This window comes from Rhineura floridana, chromosome 9 (genome assembly GCF_030035675.1).
Source record: "Rhineura floridana isolate rRhiFlo1 chromosome 9, rRhiFlo1.hap2, whole genome shotgun sequence".
NCBI classification, from domain to species: domain Eukaryota; kingdom Metazoa; phylum Chordata; class Lepidosauria; order Squamata; family Rhineuridae; genus Rhineura; species Rhineura floridana.
This window is the reverse complement of record NC_084488.1, coordinates 6,973,467-6,997,203: the sequence shown is the minus strand read 5'-3', so window position 1 is coordinate 6,997,203 and position 23,737 is coordinate 6,973,467. Positions and strand designations below refer to the sequence as shown.

Here is a 23,737-nt window from a genome sequence, read left to right as displayed (position 1 = left end):
GAGGTGCACCCATCTCACATGCACCCATCTATGTGCATTGGCATCAAGAAACAAAAAGAGCTTAGCGCTACTATTCAGTCTTAGTGGAGGAGGATGGTACATGGATGCCTTAAATCATGGATGGCAGGTTTCTACATTTTCAGTGGCCATTCTGGTCTCTAGATAGTAGGCCAGGGGCCAGAAGTATATTCTTGTCCTATGCTTTGAATGCCCTGAGCAGCAGCCAAGCTCCACTTTAAAGCAGTGACTGTAGATGAGGGAAGAACTCAAAGCGGGCATGCTTGACGTAGGAGGACTCCTGCATTGTTGTGAGTGGAATGACATAGTCCATTTCGAGGAGATTCCCTACCTCTTGAACATTAATATAACCTAAAATAACTAACATAATAAATCATAATCACTAACAGATTAAAACACAAATATTCCAGGAAGACGAAGCAACCCCACCAACCAAACGTGTGTGTACAGGTAGCAGCATCTCTCCCACTTGTGCTGCTACCACCCCCAGTGTACGCTTTCACCAAAAGGTGGGGCAACACTACACACTCGCCACCCCTGGAGCTCCCTCCTCTCATTAAGGAGCATCCCACAATCGTTCCACCCACATACAACACCCATAACAACGGGGTAACACCATCCTTCATGATAATGCACAAAGTGGTCTGCAGTAGCACAAGTTGTATGTTCATGGATGGGGATTTGAAGATATGTTGTGTTGAAACTATAGCAACTATACTTTTCTTCCCCACCAGTAAACCAGCACACTCCATTAATGCCTTATAGGCCAGAACCAAAGAATTAGTACTCTTTGAGAGCTGAATTGTTGTCAAGCTCTCTTTAGGCTTTTCCTTTCATCAGTATTTACAGAATGATATACATGTTACAAATGGAATCTAAAGAAATGCAGAGTATCTCTTAGTACAGCTTCTCCCAACCTTTGGGTCCCCAGATGTTGGACTACAATTCACCAGCCAGAATAACAAGTGGTCAGGAATGACAGAAACTGGACTTTCCCAGGAGGATCCCTCCGCCTGTGTAGCTCTGAGACGGGCTCCCGTCTTAGATGAAACTTTTTCAGCTATAAATTCAGTCAGAAGGGTCTTTTCTGACTGGGGATAATTTCTTCCGGATAAGGAAGAAACGTGAGATTTCCCACATAGCTTTGTCGTGACTGTGGGAGTCTGGAATTCGTCAGAATTGTCTGCGGAAGAAAGGCTTCCAGCTGCTCAGACGGAGCGAGGATTTCTATGCTAGCTCAGCTGAATAAGTGACCCGTTTTTTTTCTTTAAAGAACAGCGGACTAGCAGGCAAATATCCTCCTGTCTATGCATATCATTTTCTTATATATACAGCTAAAGAGATTTGTCAAAGTAACAGCAATTAAGATAACCTAGGTGAGTTACTACTTTCCTTCTTTACTCACGGAACTAAGGGGGAAGAAAACAAAAATAGCCTATCTTTCTTTTATTGCAAAAAGCTGATATGGAAAATAGCATCTTAAAGATTACAACGGATGCGGGATTTCTGATTGGAAGAGATAAGAAAAATCTTTTTGATTTATAAGAATTTTGTGTAATATATGCATGGGACTACTTTTCCTGATCTACTTTTTTTTTTGACGAATCTGCTCATTCTCTCTGCTACTAGTTATTTGGACGCTGTGAACTAAAGCTGTTTTTGCACTTCTGGGCATATAAGAGATAAGGACTGTCTAGCGTGTGATGTCAGTTAGTTGGAAAGATTAACTCCTTTGTAACTGGATAAAGAAATAAACTGCTCTTTGCTTGGGACATTGAAAATTGAAGGAGTTTTGTTCCTTTGGCTTTAAGAATGACAATTAAGAAGATTATGGATGTACAAGAAGGGACTTTATCTTTAGACATGTTTCAGAAAATAATGAATGAGATTAAGTCAATAAAACAAGAACTGAGAAATAATAGACAAGTGTGGAAAATTGAATTTCACGAAATGAGACAGGAGCTGAAAGAAATTCAGGATTCTATGAGAAAGAAGAATAAAGATAGATCTGGAAAACCAAAAAAAGATGAAAGAGAAATTAAAGGCAAGGTTCAAACTTTGGAGATTGGATTAAATATGGACATGAAAAAAGATTTGGATTTCCTGGCTCTGACGGATCCTGGAGACAAATATTATAGTTTGGAATTCAGCGCTGTCCCTGAAGGAATTGAAGAGATTGGAGATAAAGATATTATCGGTTCAAAAAAATTCCTGGACTGAAAGGATTTGATGGAATTTGAAATGGAGAAAGTTAACAGAATTAATCCCTGTTTTGTGTCAATGGAAAAATCTTCAAGAGATGTACTAGTGTATCATGTGGAAAAGAGGAACAGAGATGCAGCTTTGCAGCAATACTTCAGTGATATGTTCGGAATTCATGGCAAGAAAATATCTGTGATGGAGGAAATTCCTATCAGACTTTTATTATATGACTATGACAGCAAGATTTTTGGATGCGTGGAGATGGAAGATGGAAGATGGACCTAATATGGATAAAGACAGAAGAGCGATTTGAAATTACTGGACTTAGTAGACTTGATGAGTTGGATTAATTGACATGTTTATTTAGGAAAAAAAATTGATTGATATATATCTCAAGGATTGGAAACTTCTCTTTGACTTTTTGTGGAAGATTAAAATGATATGATGTTAATGAGATTTGAAACCAATTAAGATAACCGCTGGAGGAAGGTGATTTTATAATCTATTAAGAGATAGGTTTGTTATATATTATAGATTTATAGCTGAACTATGACAAATCGGAAGTCAATATTTTTATATTTTTTTTCTTCTTTTCTTTTTTTTATTGTATTAGTTATTGATTTGTGGGTTTTTTTTGTATTGTTTTGGTTTTGAAAATTTGAATAAAAATTAATTGAAAAAAAAAAGGAATGACAGAAACTGTAGTCCAGCAACAGTATTTACAGCTTTCCTCCTTCCTTTTGAGTTGAACTGTGGACAATCCTTTTCTAACCAGAACTAGATTTGGGAGCGCTATCTGGGGCCAGGTAAAGTTGCCTTGAGGACTGTGTCTGACCTGTGACACCCAAATTTGCCATCCCTGACTTAGGAGAAGCAAATGTTACATTAAAATCATTTCTAACACCTAAGCTCTCTAGAACTTAGCTCTCTAGCACCATAAAAGTAGCTAATATGTTAGCTGATATCAGATGGACATGGGATGGTGTATTCAGAGTGAGAAAATGCTTATTAATCTCTCTCAATTTTTATTCTTGCAATGTGGACCCATTCTACCAATATAAGCAGCTGTACCTTGTAAGTTTGCAAAAAAAAAAAAAAAATCCATGGTATGTTTATATACATGTGGCATACTGTGTAACCCATCAAAAAATGTCCAAGCTTTCTCAAAACGTCATGTTCCTACTTAATTTTTCAACTTGGGGGACTTCACTGCAATACCATTATTTCTCAGTTACTATTAATATGCATTAAGATTTTATCACCTTCTTGCTTCTGCACCTGAGTAGGGGAGTAAAACTTAAGGGCAGGATACAGTCAAAAGGAGAAGCCCATTGAAGCACCATTGTTTTCATCTGAGAGAATTAAGTGTGTGCTTAACTGTTTCTCCCCACTGAAATTAGTGGGACTTAAAACTGTTCAACATTGGGTGAAGACAGACATAACGTATGTAGAGCAGTGAAGCCAGTTTGGAAGCAGCCTCAACATTTTCAATTCAAACTTCTCCTTTACAGAAGCAAAGGGCTGAAACACATACATTCTGTTGCTCTTTCAAAGTGATTGATTTTAAAATGGAAACACCCAGCTGTGGATGGAACTGGTATAACTCAATCCCCAGAGCAGTTTTCCAGTTCTTTAAATTGTCACTTTTTAATTAAAGGTGATGAATAGACATTGACTGTACCTGGAAACACACATGCACACACATACTATGAAAAAAATCTGCTTTAAAGACTGAATCAGATTTTGATTCACAGTTTGCTACATATATTGGGAAGGTGGGCTCCCAGCTGTGGCTGGAGGGTTTGCTGCATTTCTGTTTAAATATGTCTGTCTCCATACTTTGTCTGGGTTGTCTCCCACACGTATAACCTGCTTCAGCGTAGAGTATTAAAAAATAAAATAAATGAGAGGAACCCCAAGTGCTTAAACATTACTTTTCAAGTAGAGCAACTATGGCAGGTTATCGTGATGGAAAGAGATACAAAATCTTGATTTAGGGGAAGGAGAGCTCTTAAGATTTCACGTAGAGACTCTATATTAAGTATAGTTTCCACAGAACCTAGAAATGGGGGGAAAAACAATGTTTTGTTCATTTTGGCATATGTTTAAAATATCGTTGGGTTTTAAAATTTGAAATTACTTTTTAATGCATATTGAAAGTCATGATTGCTCATTCTTTCCATCATAGAAAGTTTAACAGAGGGTACATATATTCCTTTTGCACGTTCTTGTTTTTTCCACAAAGCAGCATTAGATAGCTTTTAAAATCTTTGCTACTGCAATGCAGGCATTGGGGTGAAACTCATCAGAATGTCATTTGCAAAGACCTATTGAAATGGTTAGGAATTTAGAAGGAGCTAATGTTTATGTCTCCAGTTGTCTCCGGTGGGGCTTGTGCAATGCTCATTCTATGGGCCCTGATTACTTGTTACTTCCAGATAGAAATCTCAACTTTCCATGAGTCTCGCTGTCTTGCACCCCTATCCAATACTGTGTGGAGAAAGAAAGGAGTAAACCGAGTTATTTAGTGTTTGGATGGTTGATCAGATATTGCTTACAAATAAACATGGTACAACTCAGTTCGCATATTGTATTCTCACTTGAGTGAGGATTGCAAACATGTCCAAGACTTGGACCAGATCTTGAGAAAGTAAGAGGTGTTCAGTGAATCAGACTCTAGTTTGTAGCCAGGTGACTAGGTACTGAGCCACCTAGAGAAAACTCTTAAATCTGGTCTCACCAAAGTGAAGAATCTGTGTCCAGGCTGTACCACTTCAAGCTATATCTGAGGTCTCACATGACTGTGGAATAGTCCAGATTAGGGATGGGAGAGAATATTTGCTAAATCTGATTTATTACTGGATTTTGACATAATTCAACATAATTTGACAATCCGCATTGATTTCTTGTGGCGGGTCGTGGCTGTTATCCACTCCAAATTTTACGTTATTGTCTTTGTAATCAACTTTCCTCTAAACTGATGCATTCTTAACTTAACTCAGTGGAACAAGTGTCTACAGCATAAGCATTTTCATTAATGTTCATTAGCATTTTTGTTAGCAATTATGTTATCTTTCGCTGGAAAAAAACACAAATTGGCAATTGTGCAAACCATCAGGGACAAAAATATGGTGGATCAGTACTAAAAGCCAGACAGAATTGAAATGGATAGGAACCAGTAACTGAACCCCATCCCTAGGCCAGATATAGGTTTATCGCCTTGGCAAGAGCTAGGCCACAGTTTCACTATAATGAACATACAGAAGTAGAAAATGCTGGCTTGCATCGACATGCATGAACTTTTAATTTAGTACTACATTTTTGTTTGTGACTGTGTGCATTAAAATGCCATCTTTCATTGAAACTGTATTTGTGGCTTTTCTCAGTTTCATGCTTGCCTTCATGCCTTATTCTGCTGCAATGAGCTGCAATCCGACATGCCTTTTCGTTAGTACGTGCATCATTTTATTCTGTGCAACATTATAGTAGTAATCATAAATATACTTTTTTTCTTTCAGATATAAAAAATATACTGGAAGCTGTTGGTTCAAATATCACAGCCTTTACTAAAACGCTTCCCATCAACAATATACTAGCAAACCTCAGATTGCATCTTACACAGAGTGAGGCATATGTTCAAGATCATTTTCCATTAGTGGAGCTGTATGATTTCTACAGGTATGTGTATACTATTTGGATAATGATGCACAAAGAGCCATACTGCAAGTAGTGTCACATCCATGCCATACCTTTCAAGCACTCTTACACTACGTTAACAGTAAGTCTTCAGCTAAGATTAATACAGTAAAAGAGAGGTGTTCTGCCTGTCTTACATTGCTCCTGGAGATACAGTGAACCAGAAGTAAAGCTGAAACATCTTTTGAATTTGCACCCAAATTACAAGATTCTGCATGAACTAGAACAGGTGATTAATCTGATTCTGTCACCTTGCATATGTTTTTCTTCTATCCATCTCATTTTAGGGTATATTCCTGCAGCATGGGCTCTCTAAAGCTGGTTTGGGAGCTGAAGTACCAAGGACAGGTTGCTCTTAGAGATTGTATGCAGTTGATGTGAAATTCTAGCTAAGTGTGACCAGATCTAGAAGAACTACCTAGAGCTGTTGAATAAGAAACCCAAACAAGTTGCATTACAACTATTTTACTTTTGTCCTGTTTAGCTATATCCTTCCTTTTCCCTTCCTAACTTCCTCTCCACCTTTGTTGCTGGGAAACTGGGTCATGGAGATGTAGGTAATTTTTTTGGTGGCATAGGGAAGATTGGGACTTTGCTTATTCTGTTGTATTGCTAAGAAGTAGAACTGACAATTGGGAAAAATCAACTTTTTAAATTTTTTGTATACATGCCTTCTTAATCTCATCCAACTGCTTTCGAGCTTGTAGGTTTTCTTGCCTTTGATCTGTGTTTAAACTGCACCACACAGTACATATTAATGTTATAACTGACTTTTTATTGATTTGCTTAGGTGGCTGGGTTGCTTACTTCTCTGCTGCATGGTGATATTGATCCTTGTGTTTTATTACCTGGGACTTTTTTGTGGTACCTGTGGCTATGACAGAAATGCCACTCCAACAACAAGAGGTTGCATCTCAAACACTGGAGGAAATTTCCTGATGGCGTGAGTTCTTATGTTTCAGAATTTCACCAGATTAAGAGGATTACTGCATTAATGAAATAAAGTTGGGAGACTAAAGACAGAAACCAAAAAGTCCTTTTTTTAGCACCAACTGAAGTTCTTTTGAATTTGAGTTTTTGAATTTCATTTAATTCTTCCTGAGGCAGGACATTAAGTTATGAAAAATTAAAATAAAGGTGTTTTAAGCAAATATTGTTGAGCCCTTAGAGAGTTAACTGAACTCCTAAAAAGATGGTGTGGGAGCCTGCTCCAGTCTAATAACATTAAGACTTAAGGAAATATCTGATTTTATATAGAGTGATGGTGCATCTGGTGGGGAAAATAAGAGTAGGTTCACGTGTCACAAATGAGATTGTTTACATGTGGACATTAAGATAATTTATATACTCCTAAAATATGAATATGACCAGCATATGTTTACAAACACTTAGTTTGTACAGGTATGCTGATGTGCTGCATGCAGATGGCTCCAGGCTATTGCCCAATGTATGCTTGGTGGAAAAAAACAGATTTGCTGCCACATAATTTATGAATGAATCCTTAGCTGGAAGCAAAGAGTAGGAAAAAAATCTTATTAAACAAACTCTTTATTGGGGCTGATCTGATTAATTTTTGTATTTGAAGGATATTAAATCATGTCAAGAAATCAGAAGAAGGCTAGGACTGGGTAGGGCAGCTGTGAGAGAACTAGAAAAGGTCCTCAAATGCAAAGATGTATCACTGAACACCAAAGTCAGGATCATTCAGGCCATGGTATTCCCAATCTCTATGTATGGATGTGAAAGTTGGACCGTGAAAAAGGCGGATAAGAGAAAAATCAACTCATTTGAAATGTGGTGCTGGAGGAGAGCTTTGCACATACCATGGACAGCAAAAAAGACAAATAATTAGGTGTTAGAACAAATTAAACCAGAACTGTCACTGGAAGCTAAAATGATGAAACTGAGGTTATCCTACTTTGGACACATAATAAGAAGACATGATTCACTAGAAAAGACCATGATGCTGGGGAAAACAGCAGGGAGTAGAAAAAGAGGAAGGCCAAACAAGAGCTGGATTGATTTCATAAAGGAAGCCACAGACCTGAACTTACAAGATCTGAGCAGGGTGGTTCATGACAGATGCTCTTGGAGGTCGCTGATTCATAGGGTCGCCATAAGTCGTAATCGAAGGCACATAACAACAACAACAAATCACACTGCAATGAAACCATTTTTGCTAACAAGCAGTTATTTTTAAACCAACTTGGGAATTGTAGACTTCAAAAAAGATATTGCTAATTACAGTATAAAAACAGCCTAGCATTGCAGTATTTAAAGCAAACCTGTTTGAAGCAGGCCTTTCAAAATCCATCTGAAATCCCAAAGCAGGTGAAAGGTGGGGGATGAGGAGAACTTCTTAACCATTCCTTAGAAATTATTCTAATGCTTCTCCCCTCTGCTGGATAAGCAGAAGGGTTCACTTGTGGATGAAGTAGTAAGGCTGCAATCCTAACTCAATTTAGTTGGGAGTAAGCCCCATTGAATTCAATAGGACTTCTGAGTAGACATGGCTAGAATTGCACTGTAAGGGTATCTTTGCTTGAAAGGGCAAACCCTATGTTGGGAAGTTCTTGGTTCCTATTACTCATTGTGACATTACAATTTGACCTCTTTTTTCCACAAATTCTCACCACAGTTGTCACTCTTCAGCAAATTGGAATGTGATGCGTGTATGACAGATACAACAAATATTTTCACCTGTGAGGTTATAGGATGTCAATCTTTGCTGGGAAAGTTTTGGTATAAATGTGTGTCCTCTATTTGTTTTTCTTAATATCACTTTGCTTGACTTTATTTGCATTGTCATAATGCTATTTCAGTAAGCTGATTTTAGTTGGTCTGTTTCAATTGGTACCTATTAGATACATTGTTTTTCCTAATTTTGTTTCAGTGGAGTTGGATTCAGTTTCCTTTTCTCCTGGGCTCTGATGTTAATAGTAGTGGTAACTTTCATTACGGGAGGCAATGTGGAGAAGCTTGTTTGTGAACCATTTGAAGACAAGACTTTATTCAAAGTAAGACTCTTCAAATCAAGGCCAATAAGTGATCAACATTGAAATCCACTAATTACTTAATGTAGGATTAACTTTAATGTTTGTCTTCACAAGATAAACCTTTGTATTCATATAGTGCTTTTGTGTGTGTGTGTGTTTTAAAGCACTTCACATACATATTGTTATCCTTTCAGCAATCCTGTCAGATAGATTAGGAGTACTATTGTCCATATTACAGATGGATGAACAGGCCTGGGGGAGAGAGAGTTGTTCAAAGCAGAAGTGAGATCTGTACTGGGGACTTCCTCATTCCTGGCTAAGTCTCTTTACAGGGCTCCACTCTGCCACTGTTCACTCAGAAGTAAGACTCATAGAACTAAGTGGACCTTACTCCCAGGTAAGTGGGTATAGGATTGCACCTTCAGTCACTATGCTACATCATCTCTGGACAAATAGGCTGAACCTGTGTTCCTAATTTTTCTCCAATTAGCCTCAATACACAGTGGCTATAATCAATTCACTATTAGTTTTAAGTCGCACTTAGGATACCAAAACAGTACAATCTGGAATACAAAATAAATGGCCATTTCCATTAATCAGCATTAATTGATCATATGGCTGGCTATAATTGCAACTTAATTTAGACGTGGTCGAAATACTTGTGAAACTGAATTTTAAAAGGTTTTCTTTCAGGTCAGCAGATAACGACTTAGAAATTACATTTCTCCAAATTTAGGCCGATTCTGTCCTTATACCTCTTGGCCTATGTCCCTTTCCCATTTTTTTTCCATAAAACTTTGAGGAAGGTCCACAGCAAATAATAAATTTCACTTTATTGGTAGACCATTTCAACATGGAGGAGGCCAGCAGGAGTGGAGGAGGCAGAAGGGAAAGTGACAGAAGAGACAGTCACATCCGGCCTCCATTCAGGAGCCCCAGAGAGGGGATCACCCTGGCTGCACTGGCAGAGCTCAGCGGAAGGAAATAAATGTATGTTTCCTTCCACTGCCCTTTCTCCTAGCATAGCATCTGTCAGGACTGGAGGCTGCAGGACGGAGCCATTTGGGGCCAGGATACGGCATAAGTGCCACTCCCCTCAGTTCTGTTCCAGCACATCCCAACACTCTTTTTTGGGGCCTTGCCGTGCCAGCCAAGCCTCAACTGCACCAGAGTAATAGCGAAGTTCCCTGGCTGCACCCCAATTGTGCTCAGATGGGGCAGTCCTACCAGTGCAGGCCATCAGTGGTGACTTCCTCCCCCTGCCGCAGCTACACCATATTCTGAATCCCCTTGGCCCAGCGTAACTACCAGGAGGATTACACCCTAAGCCTTTAAATCTGCTTGAGGGTTCCCCCCTCCCTCTTAAACCATTATACTTCATTATGCTTCCTGAGCAACTCACTCGCTAGTCTCATGGCTTTCATAACATCTACAATTTCCTCATATGGTACGAGATAATCATTGTTCAGTAAGTTCTCTAATGAGTCTAACTTAGGAGTTCTCATAATGGAAAGAGTCTGTCTTACCTATCACTTATGTGAGCTATTTCTTTATAAAAATTGCAGCTTGAGGTGCTAAAAGTGGATACAATTACTGTAGTGACGGGCAGAGGGAGATATGGCGTTGTGAGAAGACATGCCAGGTAAGGGGAACGCGGCCCAGACATGTAGTGGCTGTGCCTTGTTCCGGTCCTTCTCACACCCGCAGGACTGCTGGTTGTCCTCTCAGCCAACTCTCAGATCTCCAGTTGCTGCTTTTAAATGCCAGATTGGTACACAATAAAACCTCCCTCGTCCATGATTTGATTGTGGACGAGGCAGCCGATCTGGCATGTATAACCGAGACCTGGGTGGGTGAGCAGGGAGGAGTTAGTCTCTCTCAGCTCTGCCCACCGGGGTACTTGGTTCAGCATCATGGTAGATCTGAGGGTCGGGGAGGCGGGGTTGCTGTGGTCTATAAGAGTTCCATCTCACTCACCAAGCACCATGTCCATGCAGTTACAGGTCTGGAGTGTTTGCACCTTGTGTTGGGCCAGAGGGACAGGTTGGGAATCCTTTTGGTGTACCGCCCACCTTGCTGCCCAATGGCTTCCCTAACTAAGCTGACAGAAGTGGTCTTGGAGGTATTGTTGAGGTCCCCCAGACTATTAGTTCTGGGGGATCTCAACATTCATGCTGAGGCTACTTTGTCCGGGGCAGCTCAGGACTTCATGGCTTCCATGACAACCATGGGGCTGTCTCAATATGTTAGTGGTCCAACACATGTATTGGGGCATACTCTAGACCTTGTTTTTGCTACTGGACGTGGGGATAGTGATCTGGATGTGGGGAGCTTTACATCTCTCCCTTTGTCATGGACAGATCACTGCTTGTTGAAGTTTAGACTTTCAGTAGCCTCTTCCCTCTGCAAGGGTAGGGGACCTATTAAATTGGTCCGCCCCTGGAGACTAATGGATCCTGAAGGTTTTCAAAGGGCTCTGGGGGATTTTCCGGCTGATAGGACTGGCGCTCCTGTCGAAGCCCTGGCTGATCTGTGGAATGCGGAGATGACCCGGGCTGTTGACACGATCGCTTCTGCACGCCCTCTCCTATGTAGAGCTCATACAGCTCCTTGGTACACTCCAGAGCTGAGAGCGATGAAACAAGGTAGGAGGCGGCTTGAGCGGAGATGGAGGCGAACTCCCGACGGATGCAATTATGCGCTGGTTAGTGCTTCTACCAAGCTATATGTAGGAGCGGTGAGGGCAGCAAAAAAACAACATTTTGCTGCCACTATTAAGTCATCTCTTTGCCGCCCAGCGGGGCTTTTTAGAGTTGTCCGAGGGCTACTCCATTCTGGCCTTCAGGACATGGTAGAATCATCGGTGGCCCGCTGCAATGAGTTTGCTGTTCACTTCCAGAATAAGATCTTACGCATCCGCCGGGACTTAGACTCCCAATTTACAGCAGTTGATCCTAATGAGGTGTCCGGAACACAGTCTTGTCATGTTTTATTGGATGAGTTTCAGTTGGTTCAGCTCGAGGACGTGGACAAGGTGCTTGGACAGGTACGTGCAACCACTTCGATACTGCATCCTTGCCCCTCTTGGCTAATAAAAATCAGCAGGGATGGAACAGTTGGCTGGGCCAAGGAAGTGATAAATGCCTCTTTATGAGAGGGAGTGGTCCCTGACTGTCTGAAAGAGGCAGTGGTGAGACCACTTCTGAAAAAACCTTCCTTGGACCCAGAAAATTTCAACAGCTACAGACCAGTAGCGAATGTTTCATTCCTGGGCAAGATCTTGGAACGAGTGGTTGCTGGCCAGCTCCAGGCACTATTGGATGAAACCGATTATCTAGATCCATTTCAATCGGGTTTTAGGCCTGGTTTTGGCACTGAGACGGCCTTGGTCGCCCTGTATGATGACTTATGTCGAGAGAGGGACAGAGGGAGTGTAACTCTGTTGATTCTCCTTGATCTCTCAGTGGCTTTTGATACCATCGACCATGGTATCCTTCTGGAGAGGCTCGCAGAGTTGGGAGTTGGAGGTACTGCTTGGCAGTGGTTCTGCTCCTACTTGGCCGGCCGTCTCCAGAAGGTAGTGCTTGGGGAACATTGCTCGACACCGTGGGCTCTCCAATGTGGAGTTCCGCAGGGGTCGGTTCTGTCTCCCATGCTTTTTAACATCTACATGAAGCCGTTGGGTGCGGTCATCAGGAGCTTTGGAGTGCGTTGTCATCAGTATGCTGATGACACGCAGCTCTACTTCTCCTTTTCATCTTCTTCAGGTGAAGCTGTCGATGTGCTGAACCGTTGCCTGGCCGCGACAATGGACTGGATGAGAGCTAACAAACTGAGGCTCAATCCTGACAAGACTGAGATGCTATTGGTGGATGGTTTCTCTGATCGGATGGTGGATTTATACCCTATCCTGGATGGGGTTACACTCCCCCTAAAGGAGCGGGTTCGTAGCTTGGGAGTCGTTCTAGACTCTTCCCTTTCACTTGAGGCTCAAGTAGCCTCGGTGGCACGGAATGCGTTCTACCAACTTCGGTTGGTAGCCCAGCTACGTCCCTATCTGAGTAAGGAGGACCTCACATCAGTTGTACATGCTCTGGTAACCTCGCGTTTGGATTACTGCAATGCGCTCTACGTAGGGCTGCCTTTGAAGACAGTTTGGAAGCTACAGCTAGTACAAAATGCGGCTGCCAGATTGTTAACAAGGACCAAGCGGTCCGAGCACATAACACCTGTTCTGGCCCGCTTGCACTGGCTACCAATATGCTTCCGGGCCAGATTCAAAGTGTTGGTATTAACCTATAAAGCCTTATACGGCACGGGACCACAATACCTGTTGGAACGCCTCTCCCGATATGAACCAGCCCGTACACTACGCTCTGCTACAAAGGCCCTCCTCCGGGTTCCGACTCATAGGGAGGCCCGGAGGGTGGTGACAAGATCTAGGGCCTTCTCAGTGGTGGCCCCCGAACTGTGGAACAGTCTCCCCGAGGAGGTTCGCCTGGCGCCGACATTGTTATCCTTTCGGCGCCAGGTTAAAACCTTCCTCTTTTCCAAAACATTTTGATTTAAGTTAACCTGATTTTCATATTTGTTGTACTGATTTTAGATTGTTCTTATTGTATATGTTCTTATTGTATTATATTGTGTATTTTATTGTATTTTTTGTGTTCACCACCCAGAGAGCTATTGCTAGTCGGGCGGTATAAAAGTCTAATAAATAATAATAATAATTCAGGATTGGTTTCAGTCTATAAAGACCTCAAGACATTAATAGGTTGGGGAAATCCTACACAATCTTGTGGTTCGTGATTTTTCTTGAAACAAAATTACACTCATTGAGTCGCATGAGATGCTTAGATTTTGTAAGTTCACATGATGCTCTTAGAATTGAGATGTGCAGAGAAAGAATATTGGTTATTTTGTTGTGTTCTAGATTTTGGACACACCTTACTTGCTGAATCACCAATGGAAACACTATCTATCTGGCATCATTTTAAAAAATCCAAGTATCAACTTGACATTTGAAAAAGTGTACAGGTAACTCATATGTATAAGCAAATGCAGTTATGGCTTATTTGAGATTTTTAACTAATATGTGTATTGTTTCAGTTATTTGACAAGTAAGAACCAGTCAATTCAGTGACTAGTATTGGATGTGATAGAACGTTGTTGTTGATGTTGTTTGTATACTCAGTATTTTCTTTTGTTGGCCATGGGTGAGCTGAATTTATGGAGCTTTTTCAGAGCTTCAAGCCGTTCAGGTGTTGCAACTGCTTCACTAAGTTGTAAGTTATACGTTAGAGCCAAGGACCCTGTGTTCCTTCAGATGTTGCTGAACTACAACTCCCATCAGCCTCAGCTAGCATGGCCAGTGGTCAGGAATGATGGGAGTTGTAGTCTGGCAGCATTTGTAGGACCACAGGTTCCTCACTCCCAGAATACATGTTGTTTTTACTGCCAGTCTTTCTGCTTTACAAAATTGAAACGGGGAGTTTCTCTGTCTTACTGGTGGGGTTGGGAGGGTACAAGGCATACTTATTGTTCATGTGCGTTAATCCCCCAACTTTGTAAAGCGGCGATGGGGGAATGTTTGCAATATTAAAATCAATCAACATGGACTTTTTATTATTATGCATATGGATATGAAACAAAATATGTGTGTACAAGGAGGGTGTCCAAGTAAAGCTATGTGAAATAGAAGTGGCAAGAGGTCATAGAATTCCTCTTTTGAATACTTGTTATTCAGATGTCGTTAATCATTATTACTAACAATCATCCAAAGAGCGACTGTAAGTTCTCCTAACGCCTCGGGTGTACCCAGTGGAATTTATTATTCCTTTCAGCTGACTGATCTGCATGTCATAGCATAAACTGCTTTTCAGTTTCCTCTCAGTTTCAGAAGAGGCTTACCATGTGCATGTGGGGAGGGTGTGTGTTAATTTACAACATCATTATTTCTGAAAAGATCATTTGAATGTCTGGCTTAATTGGCTAGAAAAGGATTTTTAATGGCAAATGTTCTGACCTAAAATTGTTTCCCTGCTCATGGGTGTTTTTCATGCAACTTTAGTGACTGCAAGGAAAACAAAGGCATTTATTCTACACTCCACCTAGAAAACCTTTTCAATATCTATGAAATTCTGAACGTTAGTATGGTAAGTTAATGTAGCTCATGGATATAAATATTTTTAATACTGCATGTCTGCCATTTTTTAATTAGATTCTGTCTTACCTGGATTTATTTTCAGTTTGTTCAGCCCAGCCCACCCACTCCTCAGCTGATTAGAAGCTGGTTTGCCACTTTTACTGTCTGTCTGGTATCAGATGTTGGAAACTAAAGATAGAGTTGAGTGTCATCCCCATATTGATGACACTTCAGCCCAAATCTCTAGATCAGCCCCTTTCAACCTTTCGGTCTCCAGATGTTGCTGGTCGACTATTCTCATCATTCCTGAGCATTGGCCATGGGGACCAAAGGCTGGGAAAGCTGCTCTAGATCGAGGGTGGGAACCCTTTTTCAGGCCAAAGACCGCATTTCCTCATGATTCTTCCAAGGGCCACATGCCTGTGATAAGTGGGGCCAGTGCCAAGAGTGTGTGGATCAATGGATGTGACTCTTAACCTTTGCACAATAGGCTGTTCCAGCCATGCAAAAGTCAGAGGAGTCTACATCCCCTATGCCTCTCCATCCAGGCAAGCAAGAGGTGTTATCATAGTCCAAATTCCAGCCAGACAAGAGGATCCAAGGATGTGGAACAGGGCTAGTGAGTGGTGTGGGATAGGGAGAATCCTGTGGGTCAATAAAGAGGCCTGGACCCTGATTCTACCCAAGACAACCTAATTCAGTGGTTTCATGTAGATATTGAAAAGAATGGAAGGCAAGATGGAACTCTGTGGTACCTTTCAGTCCTAAGGCCACAAGGTGTAATAGTAGCCTCCTAGTACCTCTTCTGAGACCTGCCTTCTAGGTGGGAATGGAACCACTGAGATACAGTGCCCTGCAAGCCTGCCCCTTTCAAATAGCTCAGAAGGATACCATGGTTGGTGGTCTCAAAAGGTACAAGAGAATCCAACAGGATCACACTCACCCTGTCCATCTCCCAATATAAGTCATCTCCCAGAGCAACCAAGCAAGTATATTCCTCCTTTCACCCACCTCACACTGTTCTTATACAATGTGAGCACACACAATGTTGTTACTAGCTTAACATGCCACAATAGGGGGAAAGTAGCTTGAGGGGTGTGACGCCCTTCCCTGGCTCTCCCTGTCAGGTTCCTACCTGCTCGTGGTTACTGCCTGTCACTAGGCACCACCAGGGACTCCACCAGTCCGGACTGTCCCTTTTTATGGTTTCTCTCCTCGCTGTAGCACAGATCTCAACAGATCCCCCTGCTAGGCAGCACCACCAGTCACGTCCTATAACCAGTATTTCCAGAGACTCTGTGTGAGTCTCTCTATCAGGTTACCTCTGTGACTGAGTGCTCAAGCTGTCCCACTCCCTTTGTATCAATGCAGATAATTCTGGTTTGCTCTGAATACTTGTGGTGTTATATTCTCCCCTTCACCGCTGCTACCATTTGTTACAGTTTCCCTTCAGCCTTGGTCATTACCTTACCCTCCCTTCTGGTCTGTGAAACCCCAGCCAAGGATCAGGCCTTTGGTAAACCAAATATATTTATTAAATAACAAAGATAACAAGATTTCTTCATAAAGGCACTTAAGCATATGGTTACATCTATTCCTGAGGTACTGGTCTTAGTATTAATCCGAACTCCACACTCTCCACCCAATCTCCTTTCAAAAACCCACCAAAACAACCCACTTCACGCTCACCGTCCACCCTCTCAAACAACTCACTAACGTCCACTGTCCACCCAGATTTAACTGTCATCCTTCCATTTATACTGTCAGCCATTCTCCACACTCAGCCAATCATCCAGCATTCTACTGCCCGTTCACGCCCCCCTCCTCTTTCATTCCACTTACCATGTATCTCCTATACAAACAGCACTTACCATATATACACTAATACAGGAACATCACAAGGGGTGTAGTCGATTACCACTCCCTCCCCAGCTGTTTCTCTACAAAGGAATTTCATTCCCATACCTCTGCTTCCTCTCCCTTAGGGTGGTTGCCTCTAACCTACTGAGCGGGAAACCAGTGACAACAGAGTATTGTTTTTAAAAAATGGTGTAGAGAGAATCTCAATAAATCACAGTTACTCAATGAATTTTGGCTGCATCTACGCATGAAGAAAAATGGCAGCAGTAGAGTCCTGATGTAGTAGACTAAAACACTTCATGTTGTGTATAAAGGAGAATTTTGCATGCTCCCTTACATTAAAGAAAATCCATGTTAATAGAAAATAAACGTAGCAGAAGGCCTAGCCCTTTCTATCTCATGTGCCAATTTTCTTCCTGCAGGGGAGTATTTAAACAAAAAATGAAAAGAAGCATTCAGAAATTATATTCCCTGTCTGCAGTCTCAAGTGGTGATATTCTGTGTATTTATTTCGGGAAGTCTGGCCTGTCTTCTGTGCAACAGGCAGCTTTAAAATCAAGGAAACATGTACAACAACAGCAAATTGTACAGTCTGCTCTACCACACCAGTCCTGCTTCATGTGTAGAGAAGACACGTGCACATCTCAAATGGAGAGCTGACAGTAGGGACTAGTAACTTGCCACTGTATATGTTTTAACATTGTGATGAACAGGCATTTGGTGAGAATGACTTCCTTCTGTTTTTTCCTCCTATAGTATGCAGAAGATGTATCGCTTAAAATCAAGTATATTAACATAAATCTAAGCAATATAGTTCTGCTTGATGAAACAGGAAAGGAGAATCTGATGAATTTCAGTTCCTCAGGAATAAATGAGATAAACTTTAAAGCATATCTGTCAGAGGTAAGACACTGGCAGTAACCTGTGTTTTCATGTCATTTAGACAGATTTTTTGTGACTTGTCAGGTATTTGACACTGACACGTTTTTTATTTTTTTATTTATGTTTTGCTCTTAAACAAAAAGTGATAGAATTCTATGTGTGGATGTGCAGTTAATGGTGGTTATCTACAGAAGGTTCTGAACGCAAAAGAGGCTCGTGCTCCCTACCTTGCGAGGAGCTAACAGTCAAGTTTTGGCAGTGAAGGAGGTAACAAAGGTAGGAGAGGGAGAGATGAGGGTCATGTCAGGGACAGGTGTAAGCAAGTAGGTATGTTATGCATACTCGGGCTTCACTGTAGTTTGTGATGAAGGATTCATGGAAACGTGGAATTTGAGAGACCGTTGGGAAAGAGGAAATGCTTAGATATTTCCATACATAAGAGGCAGCAAGAGAAAATGGACAGTCATTTAAGAGAGAACATCAAGCGGCACCTATACGTGAGTGTGACATAAATATGTTTAATCTTAAAAGGATTTAAGGGCTTCCAGTGTATGTATGTGTGCTTGTTCCTTACACTCAGGACATTACACGTAGGTCCTGTGTCCTTAGGCAAGTCTTCTGCCCCATTTGTGCTGCTTTAGGCCCATGCGACTTGGATTTTATTTAATATGGAAGTTGTTTAACTGTTGCTGGGCACCTGTCTAGGTGTTCCAACAGGGTGTCCTGGAGTATGAAGCCATAAGGCATAAGCTGTCACCTAAATGCGCTCATCTCAAACTGTAAATAAGGCTATCTTAAGCTTTTGAAACAATCATTCTCAGACTCTGCGTACTGGTGTTCACTGCTGCAGCTTGAGAGAACTATTTGTGTGCCACGAGAAATAAGTTAATTATTGAACTGAAGACTCCTATAGGGCTCTAGGCATGCTTCTTTCCAGACAGCATCCTACAAGATGTCATCTTTCATACACTGGGAGAGATTGTAGATTGGACCACTCCCAGTAAGAGAGAGACCAAATCTGCATACCCTCAGAGGAGATTATCCACTATGCAAATTGTTGTGTGCTTCCTTCAGTCTTTGCTGTTGTAATAATCAAGTGTGTCTCCCATTTTAATATAGAACAGTACTGCTCAGCTACCAGAAATCTCAAAATAGACAACCTCTAAGTGTTGTAATGGTGTGATATTTGTTTCTGTCTTTGGTAGGTCAATAAGAGTGTCACCAAAGTGGATCTCTTGTCTTTTGCTAATGATTTGGAAGCACAAGCAGACCAACTGGTGAGTTCTGATTTGACTGAAATGAAACAGTTGACAAGTGTGTGCATGCTCTGAATGGACTTACGTAGGTATTCCATATCAGAATAACTGCCTACTAAACACTTTTCATTGAGACGCTGTTGTGAATAGAATAATAGCTTTTTAAAGTAGACATCTGCTTATCCATGCTCACCTAAAGCATTCTGATGTCTTCCCTGGAAGAAGGAATTAATATAAGATATTGTGTGCCCACATTGGGGCACATGAGCTACAAGTAGGATACCTATCAGATCAGAACATATGTGAAGTTATGTACTTTATTATAGTAATTTAAACAACTTTCTGGAATACAAAGAATTGTGGGCAGCGGACAAAAGATGAGTCTTCCACCTTTTCCTGTAAATGAAATTCATTTGTTTTTTTTAAATATATAGCATGCCTTGTCATCAACAGATGCCCAAGGTGATATGCAAAATATTCAAATAATTCATGCATCATCAAGCTGATAGTTTAATTATAATTTAAAGACCAAATTCAAATATTGAAAATAGATTGTAAAACCTACAAAATACAGCTCAAGCAAGAGTTTTCCAATGGGTATTTGTTTTTTGTTAGCACCCATTGGAAACTCAGCAGATATGCTATCTGGGAAGCCTCTCTGCAGATGGCAGTTTTCTATTTAGGATACCACTGAGGACAGCACTCCTAGTCTTAACTGCAGAGCAGCAAACCTCTGCCAAAGACCTTCCTTGAGCAAAGCATCCCCCAGTGATCTTTGCAAGTGAAAAGCTGACCTGTCCGTTACAGCAGACCTTGGCTGTTTATGTCTTCATAGGCATGGCCAACTGGTGGCCTGTGGGCCAGATCTGACCTCTGAAGCAATTTTATCTGGCCCCTGATGGACCTCCCAAAATGTAATCAAACTACAGCAGACATAAAGTTGGCTAGAGAATAAAGTGTTGTCATACCAGCATTAAATATTCATATTGATTTTTAATTATATTTTATTGCTCCTTTTATTTCTTATAGTATATTTTATTGTATAATTTTGAGTTTTATGGGATGCATATTGTAACTCAATAAAATATGAGACATAAAAGAAGCAATAGAAGCAGTTAAAAATAATATAGCATCTGGCACAGTGCATTACAAGTGCTTCAACTGGCAGAAAAATCATTAAGCGATCCGCCAATTTTCAAGTGGTCTGTGGGGACAAAACGTTGGGAACCTCTGAGCTAGAGCATTAGAGCCTCCCTGTTTACCTCAAGGGAAGAGGAAGTCCTGGGTATGCCTCCTTTTGTGCATGCAGAGCTTCCTGTCCCGTGGAGAAAATGAGAATGTCTGTTCACTTTACAGTAGCCGTAATGATCTCTTGGATCTCCAATCTTCCATTGAAACTGACCAGACCTAGAACTGCTAATCTTCAACAAGATCATTATGATTTTTAAATGTACTTGCTTTGTATTTCTGTACATTTTTGTTTACCACTTATATCAAGAGGTTTATGATTTTTCACTTAAATAACATTTTTGCATACCATGCCTTTAGCACGTTCATATTATCATCATGTTTATTCTTAATTTTTAGGTATTGCAAAATGAGGAGCATAAAACTGATACATGCAGTTCAAAAATAAGACACATAATATCAATTAAAACACAACTACTACTGTTAAATTTCCAATCTAATTTGTGGAAAAGAAACAGCCACAACAAAAGATTAGGTGCCTGCTACCTAATAGACTGTATACTAGTGATACATAGAAGTTATTCCTATATCATGTTTGAGGATAAACAACATTTCTTGGCTTGCTGTAGGATCAATAGATTTTTAACCTGATTCTCAGTAAAATAAAAGTTGTAGAAGCTGGGCGATTGTATTTCTTGGAGCAGGAGACAGTAGTGCAAATATATGGACATCCTGCCACATTTGGACTGCTACTTAAGCCTTGGAATAAAAAAGAGATTCCAGAAATTCAGTCATGCTTGCAAAACCCCCTTTTTTTTTAGGGGAGGGTGTAAATCTCACTAGTAGAAGAATGCATGCTTTGCATGCATAACATCCCATATTTAGTTTCAAGTATATTCAGTTGAAGGATTTTGAATTGCAAAATTGGGAAAGAATTTTGCCTCAGTCCTTGGTGAAATGCCGGTCAGAGTACTCTATTAGATATATTATTAATGTCCAGCAGCTTCATATGTCCCACCTGGCGAGTGTTGCTGAGAGTGGGCATAATATCTTCCTGCTTAGCACATCCACACCCAGAGATCTTTTCCCCACAATTTTATTCAGGAAAAGGGGAAAAATCATACCCCATTAATTTGCTTCTAGTTGCTCTCAGTGGGGGGCGCCATTGCACCTTTTGATCTATTGGAAAAATTATTATAGTTTATCTTAAAAGAAAAATGTATTTATCCTGATAACAGAGTGAAAGTTTAGGTTTGCCTAACATTGTTTTTCAGTGTTTGTACTTTGTTTTTTCAGTACTGCAAAGAAAAACAGTTTTATGGGGAAAGCATCGAATGGCAGCACACCTAAGTGGTGGGAGAAGGGCATATATTTCCTTACAACATTTGTGGCATTTTCCTGCCATTTCTGACACTGCATGAGAAATGCATTGCTACTCACTTCTTTGGAAAAGAATTTATATAACTGAAACTGTCAGCTGGGAGCTAACTTATTTATTTGTATTTGCAGCCCAAAGGAGCATTAGAAAATGCCTTGAAAGGACATGCAAATAGTATTCGGATGATACATAATCAACAAGTTGTTCCATTGGAACAGGCAATGGTAAAAAATTTAAAAAGTTGTTGAGTTGGGACATGATTGGAAAAGAGTATTTAACAAGCTACAAAACAGTTTGAATGTCATTAACAAGGTAAAATACTGTCTGGGATGTCAGTCAAGACTGCCTCAGTCCATGCAAATTCTAGATATGGTCCAACTTTTTATACAAGAATGCTTTTTACTTATTTCTTATACAACGATTTTCTAGAATAAAGTGTTTGTGTCTATGCATTTAAAACATCCCTGGAGTACATATTGGCCCTTTTGGGGTATAAAGCTAAACTGTGTTTTAGTGTTTCATGAGCTCCCCTCTTTTCCTCTGGCACAGCTATGAAAAGGAAGTCTGAAGCTTTCACTTCCACTTTTAAACTAAACAGAGTTTCTTTTCACATCCAGTGTACAAGTTCTGTGAAGTCAGAGTAGCTGTATTGAGCTGTGGATCAGGGCCAGCTCCAGGTTTGTAGAGAAGCTCTTGGGCTCAGGGTATCAGTGGGGCCCTTAGCCACTCCCTTCCTCCTCAAACCACACTTTCCCTCTTGGCCTCACCAGTTATTATCAGTCAGCTACTGTAAAAGAGGTAGGTGCCTATAGAACACACATTTAAGCTCATTATCACCAACTGTACTCTTTAAAATCTCATTGTTCACAAGAGCATCAGTCGGTTTAACCAGAAATTAAACAACTTCACTGGTGGGTTTTTTTTTTAATTAAATCTCTATTCAAAAAATTTTTTCTTGATACTAGTGCATGCAGAAGACAATTATCAAAGCACTGAGGAACTAATTGGCTAAATAGTTAATTTATTTTGCTAAAGCCAGATCATTAGGCCATGTAGCTTCTCTTCTTCAGAACAGCGTAAGGCAATTGTTTTGGGAACCTCTCTCATATTTTGAGGGGCGGGGAGATGCTAGCATACAAATAGACAACAAAGTAGTAATTCAGGTTTCATCCCAGATGATTTCTAAAACCTTAGCAAACCTAAGTCAGGATTTTTAGAAACCATGGCCAGTTACCTTTTCCCACCTGTTTTTTTCTCTTACTCCCCCCACTACTTTACACACACATACTCCTTTTTGTCCCCATTTCAAAGCTGCTTGTCCCCCACAAGTTCAGCCTTTTAACAAGACAATGCAGCTGGATGGAGGTTAAAAAATAGCTTGTGCTGCTAAGAAGGGCAATTTGATCCATCCCGAAGTGCTACTGCTTCATCTTCAGATCCCTGCTGTCGCTGCCTTGTTTGTTTCTTTGGGCCTGCCTGGGGGAGGGAGAGACGTTCAGCAGGCTTAACTAATATGCAATGCCAGTGCTTTTAAATTGGAGCAATCTGGTGCCTCTGTGCAGCTGCCACCTGCCGTATGATCACCCAACGTGCAGTGCCTTCAGGGGCCGTTGGATATTGGGTAATTTTACAGTGGGCTGCTGCTGCTGCTGCTGCTGCTGCACACAGGAGGCGAAATGCCCCAATTCAAAACTGTCACCTAACTGCCCAGTGCACTAGGGGCAGGCTCCTAGTGAGGAGGAGGGCACTTGGTGAGTGGGAGCTATACAACGGGGCCAGGCTGGTAGGCCCTTTTGAACTTGAGGGCCTAGGACAGTGCCCCACCTGACCCCCCTCGACGCCAGCCCTTCTGGGGATGACAGCTCAGGCTTTAATTTGGCTTTTCTTGTTACTTTGCGGCTACTTCGCTACTAGTTCATGACGCTGTATTTTATTCTGAAATAACTTCCTTACTGAAAAGTACTTCTGTCTTTGTTGATTTGTTTCTTTTTCCTTCAGGCTTTCTTCTAATTAACTCTTAATCATTTTCACTGTTTCTCTTTCCAAAAACTGACTGTCAAGAAATACATTAGAGCTAGGGTAAGTGCCCTTCCTGTCTTGCCAGTGAGCGCTTTAG

General features: G+C 41.0%; 1 protein-coding gene across 12 annotated transcripts in view; it reads left to right on the top strand.

Moving 5' to 3' along the window:
• The window catches only part of PROM1 (prominin 1), a 159,094-nt gene that overhangs the window by 71,545 nt on the left and 63,812 nt on the right, over positions 1 to 23,737 (top strand). For all 12 annotated transcript variants that reach the window (XM_061585455.1, XM_061585457.1, XM_061585458.1 and 9 more), the window contains 8 exons: positions 5,739 to 5,898; positions 6,707 to 6,859; positions 8,810 to 8,933; positions 13,846 to 13,949; positions 14,983 to 15,067; positions 17,674 to 17,820; positions 19,005 to 19,076; positions 21,753 to 21,845. In XM_061585455.1, the coding sequence (XP_061441439.1) occupies positions 5,739 to 5,898; positions 6,707 to 6,859; positions 8,810 to 8,933; positions 13,846 to 13,949; positions 14,983 to 15,067; positions 17,674 to 17,820; positions 19,005 to 19,076; positions 21,753 to 21,845 (938 nt within the window). The remainder of the gene's footprint in view (positions 1 to 5,738; positions 5,899 to 6,706; positions 6,860 to 8,809; positions 8,934 to 13,845; positions 13,950 to 14,982; positions 15,068 to 17,673; positions 17,821 to 19,004; positions 19,077 to 21,752; positions 21,846 to 23,737) is intronic.